Raw genomic sequence first — 13,564 nt, forward strand, 5'->3', positions numbered from 1 at the left:
ACACAGGAAATGTTTATGGAAATGAGCAAGCACATACACTGATATATATCTCCATAATCAGTGCAAAGCTACAAATATGTTTTACTATTAAACATGTATTTTAAAGAATATACAAACTTGATTAAGCATAAAATCAAATGCTCAATCGGTAATGGGTGGGATGGAATGGAGTAGCTGAGATGGCATGCATTTTTTTAAAAAAACGAAATCTAGAAGAAAACAGACCTTCTCAGTCACTTCTGAGGGGCCAACAGGGCATGAAATACCAACCAGCTCACAAAACATTTACTTCTGGGCCTCTGCTTCTTCTGTCACTTCTTCTGTTTTGAGAAGACAAGCACGTATTGCCTGTCTGTAGCCTACGAATGTTGTCTAGGCATTTCTTATCTCTGCTCAACTGCTGAATTTCACCCATTAGTACCGAGAGTATGCACAACCAAAGTCCTCCTTAAACTCAACATGAAGTGGGTCACTGGCCTGTAATGGGCCAGTTCCATGGGAGGTGGTTTCACTATGGGACAACAGTGGGATTTTAACTGGCTCATAAACAAGGGTGAAAACAGTTCTATCCTCCAACCTGCTGCCTAGAGTAGTCATCAAATATCTGTGCCGCCCTCTTAAACCATCTCAAAGACCTGATCCGCCAAGATTATTTAGTGTAAAACTTTTTATTATTAGCAATTTCTTCAATTTGCATAAGGATGTTAGCATGACTGAGCTTGATGGTTATAGAATGAAAATAAAAGGGCTCAGGAAATGCTGTAGTTAATGGTGGCATGAGAAATTTATCTATACCGCATATACACACTGGCAAAAAGTAGGCAAGCTGATAGATGCAGAAAATGCAGTGCATATATGACAACCTTCTTCATTGCAAAGATTACCTTACCGGATGTATTTCTGGCTATTCTTTCTCTCCTCTCCAACATACTTGTTTTTCAGAGTTTGCCTTTGCATTCCTAAAATTGAAACTTTAACATTCCATGGAAATAAGAGAAAGAATTAACGGAAAGCATGTTATTGTTTTTGGGGGGGTTTTGCATCCTAAGTTGATTATTTACATTCTTCAACCATAAACTTTGTGGGTTTATTTAAAATATGACTACAGCGATGTCACATCACTGAAATTCAAATGAATCATTTCATACTTGGGATTTTAACTCCACATTAGAGCAGAACTTGTCTTGGCCAACCAATGAAAGGATGAAAAAAAATACACCTCTCTAACTAGATACCTCTTTAACAAAGGTGCAGTAGACTTTTCATGAATTAGCGCAGTGGTAATTGAATAATCTCTGGAGACAGTAATTTGCCTAATATTTGGAGAAGTTTTGCTGTAGCTAATGCAGAGTTTGTTGAAGATTACATCAGATGAATTCTGTTTTTGTATTTCTTGTGCTTATTAAATACAAAGCATAGTACAAAAACTGTGATGCGAAAAATAAGTCTCTCACTGGGCTGCATCAGCCAACTCACTGTTTAAAGACATTGCTCTTTAAATGCATCAAGTACATAAAATCACTGAGTACTGAAAATGTCGATAATTTTTTTGTTATCTGAATTTTATGAAACATATGGATGACTGCAATTATTTTATTTCAAAGTGCTGAAGACTGATGTTACTTATTTCCTTTTTAGACTATTAAAAAATCTAACTTATTTACTGTGTCACTCCTTTGATCATCATATACTTAGGTAATTACACAGTTCAGCTGAACCAAAAACACCACAAAAACGCTTCACTGTGTATAATGAGCAGTCTTTAAAATTCACCCATCTTTTTCCACGCTGGCTAGTTAAAGACTTTATCCATTTAAATGGACAGCTTCATCTTTTTTTTCTAAATACAAACCATAAGCTATTTTCAGGCCACTCAAGGAAAGTCATGGTGTATAATATCAAACTCTTTGATTTGTTGCTGGCATATGCATTGCAAAATGTCATCTTGTCCTGTTGTTAATGGTCATGGCCAAAGAGTGCTTATGATCATTACTGATGTAGATCACTGACTTCTTCACACCAAAATCACTTCAGTAAACAAAAGCAGAGAACATATATTGAATTTTAGTTTTGAAAAACAGTATCTCAAACTGAGCCTTCTCTTTTCTCTGAAAAGGCAATCAGATTAGTAGCGTGGACTTATACAGCTCTCAATGAATATAAACTAGAAGGAAGTTGTCTATGTGGTATGCAGAATTGTACAGTCAACTCTCAGTTGTCTGTGGGTGTGTAACCCAGGTTGCAGATTAGCAGTGCTATGCTAAAACAAAGCAGAAAAAAAAGGAAAAACACCCACCATTTTTCTTTGAATTTCTGATCTCACTTTTTACTTCAGCTTAACTACATTCCTCGATAAATGTAATGAACACAGGAAGTTCTTATCTAACGTGCATATGCTTTGTATTACCTATGTTTTAGCTTTAAGCGGGTTAGTCTACTCCATTTCTATTTTCAAGAATTGAGAGCTGACTGTGTAACTATGAAAGAGCCCAGCAACCTACAGTTCTATTCGGCATTTGCTCAAAAACAATTGTTTGTCAAAATACCTCTCTAACTCACCTCAAAAATCATGAGAGTTCCCTTTTATATTATTTTTTAAACCCATGAGTAATAACAGCTTGCTGCAATTCTGGACTCCTATTAATATAAGTAAAATGTTCAGATGCTTGAAAGGCAAAGCAAAGACAATACAAGTGAACAAACTCAATGCGCTTAAAAGTAGATAGATACAGTGGACTCCTCTGCCCCCAAGGCCTAGAGACTGACGGAAAGCCATTTTATAACAAGATTTTGCAGCTGTACCAAAAACCTTGCATTAATTGGCTAACTGTACATTTTATTCATTTAGAGGCTTATTAGCACTGAATATGCTTAAAAAAAAATCCTATGTTCTTGGGCAATGCAACAATAACAGTGGTTTCTTTATAAAGGAACTGGGAGAGAGGAAGTTGTTTCCTGCTGCCACCTCCCCATTCTCATTTTTCTCTGCATAACCTACATAGCATCTACTTCGTGACCAAAGCCAAAAGACAGAGACACACATCATGGAATGACGACTCCATGAACTACAAAGGCAGCTGGAAGGAACTGGCGGTCTCTCTCTGTCTTCAGGAAGGGAACCCAGTCACTGACAAACCTTGGGAAGCTGCTGCAGGAGCTTATCTACTGGGGAGGAGGGGTGGCTGAGACACTTCTTAAGGAGCAGGAGAAATATAAGGCTCAGTATATGAAACATTTAATCTTGAAGAAGGATTGATGGAGAGGCTGCCAAAGGGCCAGTGGGGAAACAGAGGGCAGGAAGGGAACAGAGACGGACAGCCTTTTCTCCAGGGAATCTGTTCTTACTCTTTTTTTCTGCCACCAGGGAAATTAAAACTACTAATTTCACGTTACCCATGAGCATTAAAGATCAATGCAGATATAAAACAGTGTGATATTCTTTGCTATTCTGAAAAGAGTAACCAGCCCTATATTCTAGCTTTGGCAACAGCTTAACTCCCGTACTAAAATGAAGAGCAAAAGGCTTTTCATACTGTGACACAACAGTGTACTGAATTGGAATAAACCTTATTCCTCCTTTGAATTTATACTCTGATACATTAGGTTTGATATGCTGACGAAGATCAAAATGATACCGATGACAAAAACTGCAAGCACTGCTTTAATTCATGTATACATCTCTATAAACTACTTGACATCCTGTGCCAGTGAGTTCCACTGAGTAATAACTTTACATAAAATGTTACTTCATATGTTGCCTTTTAATTTCACTGAACATCCCCTTGTTCTATTAACACTGGAGAAAATAAAAGGGAATACTTCTGTCACAAGAGTTCTTAGTGGAACAATTATAAAAATTCACTTAAAAAAAAGTACCTCTCCTCTGTCAGGTAGTAAAACAGTTGCATATTTTTCAGCTAGCCAAAGGAATTATATTCATATCAAAAGAAAAACATTTAGCAAAATATTTGCTTTCAGACTTGTTTACTGTTTATTATTTTAATTTACATCAGTAACTGCTTGCAAAACTTCCAGGGAAATAATTTTAATTTTTTTTTTCTTTTCCCACTGCATAGTAAATACAGCCTTCTTAGTATTTCAGAAGCATAGTACTATAGAAATGTTAGGGCCTGCTTCTGCTCCAAATGAAGTTAATGGGAAAACACCAACTGACTTTATTAGGAGTTAGGTCAGGCCCCAGATTTGCAGCTTTTGAAATTTCACAGTTGAAAATTTTCTGGCTAATCTTCAGAACCGACTACTTCTACAACTATAACACTATTTACAACTTTATTTATATGTACTTCTTTATTACAATATGTAATATCAATGTTCCTTGTAAAGGTTACTATTTTATAGAAATTAGACTGAAGTTATTGCCAATCAACCTTTTAATAAACTTAAGTGGGATAACTTTCAGAATTTTTCTCAACATACGAGTCAGTTTTTATTCACTCTTGCTATCTTTGACAATTGCTTAACTACCTTAATTTCCAAGCCTTTTTCAGTGTAATAAAAAAGTCCTTTTGGTAGAAGTTTATTGGTCCCGTTTCAAATTACGTTCTGAAACATTCTTGTACTGATGAGGACTCATTATTTTAGCAATTTTTCTGTTTCAACACAGTATATAAAGCCATGCCTCTCAACCAATCAACCTCAGTATAAGAGTGTAAGTGAGGTCAAGCAGATTGCTCACCAAATCTTTGATCAAGTTGTCTGATCACATATAGACACAACTCTCTGAATTGTTGCATATGTTGTATAATGTTATCATACAAATTTAAGCATTTCCATTATTGACTGCTGCTTGTGTATGTATATATTAACTTGCTGGTCATAAAACTACAACAAAGGAGAAGATATACCAATACTGAATTAAGACCTCTAGTCTTGTCTCTCCAAAAATTAAGAAAAATACGTGTTCTTTATGATTGACCAACTCATGATGTTGTGCTTCAAATATACACATTTTCCAAAATTAAACTGTGAAGTTAATGTCAAATACTGTGTTGTAACTTTAAATATAACTGACATATTAGAACAGATAGATGGGTAATTATGATAAACTACACAATAGTGCTACTGTAGATAATATCATTTATCAATCCTGTGGTCCCCATCATTCATGCATTTACAGTTTGGGAATACAGTGACTGCAAAGGATAATAATTCATAATGGCTACATTCTCAGTACTTCATGCTAGCTCACTAGACAAAATAAAAAAGGTTAATTGTATAACTGGAAAAATGTAAAATTTTATTCCAAGAAAATTAACAAGCTACACAGGTAAATTTTGGCAAATGCAACTTTATATTGAAATCCACACATCTGTATCTTAAAGAAGGAAAGACTCACAGACTCTAATGTATTTCTAAAATACTAAGAAATCATATTATATGCTTTCACAAGTTAAAACTTAAATAATTTAAAACAACCAATACACCAAAATGTGCAGAAAATATAAACAAGACTGTGCCTTCAGTAGAATAAATGCTTCACAAATTGTGCAAGATATCATACTAAGGCTGCGGTCTCCCCATGACAGCTGTCTTAAAATATAAACATACATCAACTGCCTGTGTTTCTCAGAACAAACTAGAAAGGGCGGCACACCTAGAAAAAAATCATATCATCCCAGTGATGTGCATACTGATTTTGGGAACCATTGGAGTAAAAAGAAAAAAAGAGGACTAAATGATCTTTCATGCACTCCCAAATGACTGACCAGAGTTATTGATTCAATTTTCCTTGCTTATTTGCTTCAATGCTAAACAAAATGGAAGATACTAGATAACCCTTTAAGGCAACATGTGTTTATTCTGTATAATTATAACTGTTCAATTATGACTGGATATTATCATTATCGTTGCCTAACAGACTGATATCTAGCTTTTTAAAAAATATAAATAAGAGTCTATTAAACTTTATACCAAATCAGCAAAAACCACAGAATACAGTTAAATGTTAGTAATTTCACTGTTAAGGAAAATGGTATTTAGAAAGAGTAATATATTTGGAAAAAAAAAGTAAAGTCTAAATCTGAACAAAAATACTGCTTTGGAATGCTCCCCAAAACTTACTCACAAGGCAAACAGATTTGTAAGTGTGATAATCCAATAATGCATGGCACATCTTTAATCAGTTACAGTACTTGAGTCCCCAGTTTCCAGTCTTTGCAAAACAATAATTGTATGAAATGTTTTAAAGGTCTTCAGATGTCTAAAATTAGTTTTGTCAACACATTAACCTCATATCAACTTAATTTATTAAGATGTCCAATGCTAATCTTTTTGATGGTCTTATTTTATGTAGTGATATACACAGCATTTAGCACTGATACTTAGCACCTGCTACTTTCATAATCTAGATTTCAACCACATAAAGGAATTCAGGGCAGTAGTTCAGTCCTTTGTTCTTAATTACAAACCTTCAGCAGTGGTCAGCAGGAACATGTTTAGGTTTAAAATAGGATTAGAGGTGAGCTATTGCAAAGACTGCAGAATGTTGCCCAAATCCTTACAACTGCTGACATCCCATTCTTGATTTTCTCGTCAAGACATGGCTACAGGCCACAATTGCTTAGCAGAGAATGGTAGTGTTTCACAAGGCTAAAGATTTACAGATGCTCCCTCATATAACACAGTAAGGTTCCCTTGGTAACCTGGATTTTCTGCAGTAAAGAAGGGTTGTGCTGAAACAGCGCCTCAGCTCCCTGTTGGAGAAAATGCAGACAAAAGGATTGATTCCAGCTTGGGCAAAACTCATCCAGACAGCGGCCGTTAGAAATCCCCCTGGTACTACAGGCCCTCTTGCAAAAACTCTCCAGTAACAGGCTACCAAATAGGGACCCCACAAGGTCAGAAAGAGGAATGTCATGATGTAGAACATTCTGCTGATTCTCTTCTCCATTTTGAACTCATCTAAAACCAGTAGCCTTCTCCTGCCTGTGGTGTTCGCGTTTTGCCTGATTCCCAACAAGGTTGGAGGTGTGGGACCCCTTCCAAATCCAGCCAGCCAATTAGCAGCTGCTTGACCACTCGCTCCAGGACCATGAAAAGTCCAGTTCTGGCTCACTGCTGCAACAAACTGGACTGGCTTCATTTTCCTGCGATCGTGAACAAAAAATATCAGCTTGAGGTAGACAAGCTGTGTGGCTAGGAGGATAAGGGCAAGAAGAAGCATAAATCCCAAGGAATCATTAGCCCTGAAGGAACGATGCTGGAAAGTGCATTGGTCTTCCTCCCTAATGAACGAGTAGGTGCCCACATCTAAAACTGGGGGAAAAGCCATGGCTACAGAGAGGGTCCACACCATACAGATAACGGCCAAACAAGTCCAGAAGGTCAGCCTTTTCGTATAAAAACGGTGGTGGGCAATAGCTAAGTATCTGGTGACGCTTATGCAGAATAACATGAAAGCAGTGTGAAAGCAGGACAAAACCCCCAAAAAGGCAATCACTTTGCAAGTAAGAGTCCCATACGTCCAAGTAGAGCCATTTTTTACAGAGGTGAAAACAAATGGGAAACAAATTGCAGATCTGAGGATATCTGAGCAGCAAAGATCCAACAGGAAGTAGTAAGGAGCTCTATGCAAGGTCTTATCTTTGACTAGCAAAATGGAGATCAGAAGGTTACCCACCACACTGACTCCTATTATGAAACCCAGTGAAGTCAGTTTCAGAAAGGCTGTTAAAGGAGAGAGATTTTGTAAAATGTTGTCAGCTGCATGGCTGTAGTTCGCCATAGATGGATGGATGATATGTATATTGCCTCAGTCAAGTCTCATGATCTATATATAAGAACAAGGAAAAAATAGATCCATACATCTTACTGAAAATGTAATCCACAAACAGAACTGATCTTGTGTCTAGTCATACAGTACATCCTCTTCTTTCTGATTTGTCATGCCATCAAAATATCTGAAAAAAAATCGAGCTATCAGTTCTTAAGTTAACAAGAAATGATGTCAGAAAGTGCTAACAAAGATGTTAATTTATGGAGAACCAAATGAAGTTGTAAATTTGAGTACTATTGTTTGTTTTTAAAAATCATGAGGCTTTTTTTTTATATACTTACTGTTTAGCATGATTGATTATTGGCATTTCACAGATTTGGCTTGTTACAGTTTCAGAACTGACCGGTGCCCCTTATATTTGGTAGCATACATAATTTTACAGTTAAAGCCTCAGAGATTTTATGAATCAAAAGATTCCCAGTTTGCAAGCCCAAGAGTTAATCACTGACATCTTTTTAAAAAATCCCCAAAGACTGCTGATATTTTGACATTACCTACATTTATTTTATGGCTACAGTATTTGTCAATGTTTTAAAGGCAGCTGCTGTGTTGATACGGATCACACCCAAAGAAACCCCGCAGAATTTATGTTTTTTAACCCAAGTCACCAAAGCACATTAATCACACCGTGTTAGTTCATGCACATTGTAAGAGAAACAGTATTCATTATCCCCCTCCCTTCCTCCTATAAACCGTAATTTTATCATTTAGGCTTTCAAATAAACAGGTATGTATGCCAGACAGTCAACAGCACTATGCTTTAGGGTCTCCCCCCCCCCCCCCGCTTTAATGCAAATCTTTAAAGCCTCAACATAATTCATAAAAAGCAACGGTCAGTGTAAATACTGAGCAAAAATAGGCAACACACCCAAGATATAATGCCCATCCTTTTGGGAGGGCTGGCTTTCGTTATGCTTAAATAAACATATAATAAATTGATTTTTTTTAGCTAATTAGGGCTCCACGATTCCCGTTAATCCTCCCAGTGAATCGTACCGGAACACATTTCATGCAATAAAATAAAATAAATTAAAGAACTGTCTGCTGCTGCTGGGGGGTTTTGTTGTTTTTTGGGGTTTTTTTTTTTTCCTCCCTCCAGAGCCAGGGACAGGAGCCACAGCAGGCATGATCAGGCTCCTTCGTTATTCACACGAAGTGTTTCCTATGCCACCTCGGGTGTACAACGGATATTCCCACTGAATCCCAGCAAAATCCTTCCATTCTTACCGTCCACAAAAGAGCCTGATTGCTGCTGTGTAAACAGAGGCTGATCAGATCATGGCATCGTTTTAAAACCATGAAATCAGGCTCCCCCTCCCTCCCCCCCCCCCCCCCCCGCCAGCCCCGCCGCTTCCCCTCCTCTGTGGAGCTGTCCCCGCCGCGCGGCCGGCCCTACCTCCGCGCACCCACACACTGACACACGCACACACTCGCACCGACACGCTCACCCACACGCACACTCACGAAGACACCCGCTTCCCCCCACGCACGGCCATGCAGGGCTGGACTGCGCCGCGCTGCAAGGGAGCCCGGGGTGCCGCTGCCTCGGCAGCCGCATCTGCCGGAGCCATGCGAGAGCCTCCCGCGGCGGGGAGCTCGGGAGAGCGGAAGAGGCATTGTCTGTGAACACTTCCATCATGCCGCTTCTTTAGAAATCAGCCCCCTCCCCAGACCCGCTCCCTGAGGGGGGGAGCCCTCCCCACACGCACCTGCAGCTGCGGCAGCCCTCGGCACCCCCAGCCTCCCCCAGCCCCTCTCCTCCTACCTGTTGGTGCCGGAGAATCCCCACATGCCAGAGCTGCTCCTTCCCGCCGACCCAGGGCTGCTGTATCCCGGCGGTCTCTTTTAGCACCTTTTTTATTTCCCTCTGCCGTCTTTCATTCTTCTTTCTCTCAATCCTTTCTTTTTTTCCCTTTATTTTTTTCTTCTTTTTTTTTTTTTTTTTCCTCCCCCCCCTCGGTACCTCGACTGAGAATCCAGTCAGTGGCTCGGGCAGCGCATGCTCACTGCGCCTCCTCCCTGCGCGCCGAGCCCCGTCCTCCCCTGTCGCAGCGGCACAATCTTCTCCCAGTAAACGCAGCAGCGCCGGCCGCCTCAATGAGGGCAAGGCAAGCCTCCGCGGCGGCAAGGCAGGCTGCTGCCGCCTCAGTCAGGGCAAGGCAACCTCCGCGGCAGCAGCGGTCTCCTCAGTGGCGGGCGGGCAGCCTCAGCGGCAGCGGCACCGGCAGCCTCCTCGGTGAGGGGAAGGCGGCTTCGGCACCAGCGGCGGCGGCGGCAGCAGGAGCAGCAGCAGCCGCCTCCTCAGTGAGGGGAAGGCAGCCTCCGCGGCAGCGCGTTCCCATTGCGATGCATAGCCGGGCTGGATTTATTGGCGAGCCCGGGCAAGCTAGCTTGAGGAAAGGCAGGGGGAGGAATTAGGTCCCTGCGCTCCTTGTTTATGCCTTTGAACTCCCCCTCCCGCCCCTTTCGCTTAAAAAATGGGGGCTAGGAAGCGGCCGCCGCGGTGCACGTCGCAGCCTGTCAGGAGAGGGACCGGGCGGGCGGTTTCTTCAGCTGCCGCTGCTGGGATCCTCCCGCTGGCGGCGGCTCGTTTCCTCTCCTCCCGATTCACCCCCGGTGAAGTCCTTCTTCCCAACCCCTGAGCCAGGGAGGGCTCCTTAAAAAAAAAAAAAAAAAAAGAAAAAAGCACCGTGGTTGGCGGAGGGCGTATTTGCCGCGGGGCCGTCCGTTAGGGCAGCGCACCTTCCCCGCCGGGCTCCGCTGCCTCCCCCCCCCCCGCAAGCCAGTAAAGCGGCTCCTCAACGCTCAGCCCAGCACGGCGGCAGTGACGAATTGTAATGTAAGCCCGGTCCGTCCGTAGCGGGGCCGGCGTCGCCCCTCAGCGCGTCGGGCGGGAGCGGCGACAGTGGCGGAGGAGCGCAGCGCCCGAGCCCTTCGGTGGCGGGGATCGAACCGGCGGCCTCCCGGTGATGATGTCATAGGGGCCGGTGGGCCGAGGCGGCGGCGCCGTGAGGCGGCCTGTGGCCTGGGTCGCCGCGGGGGCCTTGTCGCCGGCCTCCGCGCCCCGGCCCCGGCTGGGTGCCACCGCGCTAAAACCAGGCGGCGACGGTTCGGATGAAGCTTGAACGAGCCGCCTCCCTCCCGCCTCTTCAGTTCTTGGGGAAGTTTGCCCCGGGAGGAGCGGGGACACGAAAGAAAGGCTTGCCCCCGAAGTAGTTCGTTTTGACTGGAGGGCGGTCGAGGAGCAGCTTGGTTTGGGTCGGGGGATTGGGTTGTGAGGAACTTCTTCGCTGGGAGCTTCCACTCGAGTCAGAATAAATCCTTCGGGGGGGATGGATTTATGGGGTTGATTCATAATGTGTGTCACATCTTGGAGACCATTAGTAGGCTACAGGCGTGTTTTAAGGCTGGTGTCAAAGTTTGGGTCCTTTTTTTGGCTCTTTCTAAAAGCCGCTGGGATTGGTGGCCAAACCACAAAGTTAGCTTCAGTAGCAGCCCGATCAAGCCCAAAGGCCTGCAGCCGCTAGAAAATACAGTTATTGAAAACCCAAATCGCACCACTTCAAGCATGTGACTTGCATCAGATGAAATTTATTCTTGAGCAGAAAACTCACCCTGACCTCAGGTGTAACACGATTTTTTCTTTTTTTTTTTTCTGTGAATGTAATTATGATGACTTTGTGTTGGTGCTCATCTTTGGGGTTAGTTTCACTTTTAAAAATTGGCATTTTGGGTGGTTATTAAAGTTACTACTTCAAGCTGCACTTTTCATGTCACAATCAGCTAAGCTAAGCAGACCTCTCCAGCTTAAATATGTGCACCTCTCCAGTCGTTAAATATATGTACCCACAGTGACATAAACAATGACTTTTAAAGTCATTCTTAATGTTAAAATGCAAAGGACAAAGAAGTGGCTACTAAGCCAGCAAGAGCAGGCACTTTGATGGTCTAATATAGCAAAGAATCCTCTGAATGCCTTGGAAATTAAACATTGCAGTGCCAGATTAGGAAGCAGATTTATAATACATGGTACAGGATGGCTATAGGATGTTCATGGTCAGGGCCTATTCTTACACTCTGATGTATGATCTTTTGTTAAGAGTAAACAGTACGACACCATCATCAAAAAACATCCAGTGCAGTAGATTTCAATGTTTTCTGTCTGTGCTTTCTCGTAGAGGTGTTACAGAAGTATATTGCTATATAACATTTAAGAACTTGTTTTTCTTTCAGACCTGTCACAGACCGCTTAGAAGTAATCCATGGACTTCAGAATTCATTCAGTGTTCAACCACTGGTTCAGCATAAATCCGTTTGTCATCATATGTGTGATCTGAGCACCAGGGCTCTAATTTTGTTCAACAAAATGTAGACATCTAGACTGAAGCAACATATAACTGAGCTAGTTTCCCATCATAGTCCACAGTGAGAAAAAGATGTTTTAGGGAGCACATCATCTCATTCTGAATCACAAATCTAAAATAAGTCAGATGGATTGCAGTCTATTCTCTTTATGGTAAGGGTAGAGTTAGGCAAGAGAAACCCTTGCTACAAAGGGAGACATTTCTGGTGGAGCGTGGTGGAGCTCTGGTGGAGCTGCTGTGTTAAGCTGTACCAGGAGCAGGTCACCTCTCCCATGGAGGGAAAGCAAATCCAGGAGTCATGGGATTGGGAATCTGGGGGGTGAAGGCTGATGCCAGTTAAAGATGGCTCCAGGAAGCATGAACCAGGAGATGAATGTGCGATTGGAAGGGGAGGAGGAGAAGAGCTACGGAAAGACAGGTGGAGAGATCTGTGCTAACTAGTTCTTCAGAACAGCTAGGCTAGGGATACGAAAGGTTCAGAAAAAAAAGTGTGAGGCAACCTTTGTTGCAAGGTGAGCAAATTAGGGGTAGCCAAGCAGAATTTCTTGGGGCTTTGCCACAGGGAAGGATCCTGAACCCTGCAAAAATTGCCCACTGCACAATGTAAGGGGGGCAACACTAGAGGCAACAGAAAGGATGTACAAAGAACCCAGAGGACGTGTGTGCTATATAAGCATCTCAGAGGAAAGAAGTGATTACTCCCAGGAAAGTAAATATCTTTCCCTGCCTTTTTTTTAACTTAAGTCTGCTTTTCCCCAAGAAGGAAGAGTAAAGGGAGAGAGTGTAAGTGAAGTGTAAGCACAAGAGCATTCATGTCCCCCATTAGATTTAGCAGCAGACTGATTAGAGCTTTCCCTAGAAAATGAGACAGCCAAGACTATTTCCGTGATTTTCTGATTTAGATCAAGGACATGAGCCATCTCCAGATTTGGGCAACCCCACTGCAAAGTTATTGACAGTTACAGTACAGAGCTCTTTCATTTTCTCCTGTTGGAGTTTTATTAAATAATCATGGCCTAGAAAGTAACTGGTGAAGTACACGGTGTTGTTGTTGGTAACTGAGGATCCTGTATTCCAACTGTAATTTTTTTCAATTTAGGTACCATTCAAGAATGACCAATGGACTGGGTCCAGTGAATTGGACCCACTAGGTGCATTCCTGGATCAGGATCACCTTATTGGAGAATCCAACTTTGATATTATTGGTCTTTGGCATCATCTGCAGATCTTGGCAGCTCATTCCCGTGAGGTGGTGGCGATGCTTGGGTGCATATGACCAAGGTGTCAGGAACTTGGGCACTGGCATGGGGGACAGCTGAATGCTATTGCAGAGGAGCTTTGTTGGGGTGTAAGTAGCATTTTGGGTACTTGGCACCTAATTTCTTTTGAGGATATGTGCCCTGGA

At 42.2% G+C, this 13,564-nt stretch overlaps 1 protein-coding gene across 1 annotated transcript; it reads right to left on the minus strand.

Moving 5' to 3' along the window:
* Positions 1-5,033: 5,033 nt before the first annotated feature.
* GPR85 (G protein-coupled receptor 85) lies at positions 5,034-9,787 on the minus strand. Its single transcript, XM_075059052.1, has 2 exons — positions 9,561-9,787; positions 5,034-7,919 (listed from the first exon to the last, which is right to left on the minus strand). The coding sequence occupies exon 2, from the start codon at positions 7,742-7,744 to the stop codon at positions 6,632-6,634; it is 1,113 nt and encodes a 370-aa protein (XP_074915153.1). The 5' UTR covers positions 7,745-7,919; positions 9,561-9,787; the 3' UTR covers positions 5,034-6,631.
* Between the last annotated feature and the right edge of the window lie 3,777 nt (positions 9,788-13,564).

This window comes from Buteo buteo, chromosome 28 (genome assembly GCF_964188355.1).
Source record: "Buteo buteo chromosome 28, bButBut1.hap1.1, whole genome shotgun sequence".
NCBI classification, from domain to species: domain Eukaryota; kingdom Metazoa; phylum Chordata; class Aves; order Accipitriformes; family Accipitridae; genus Buteo; species Buteo buteo.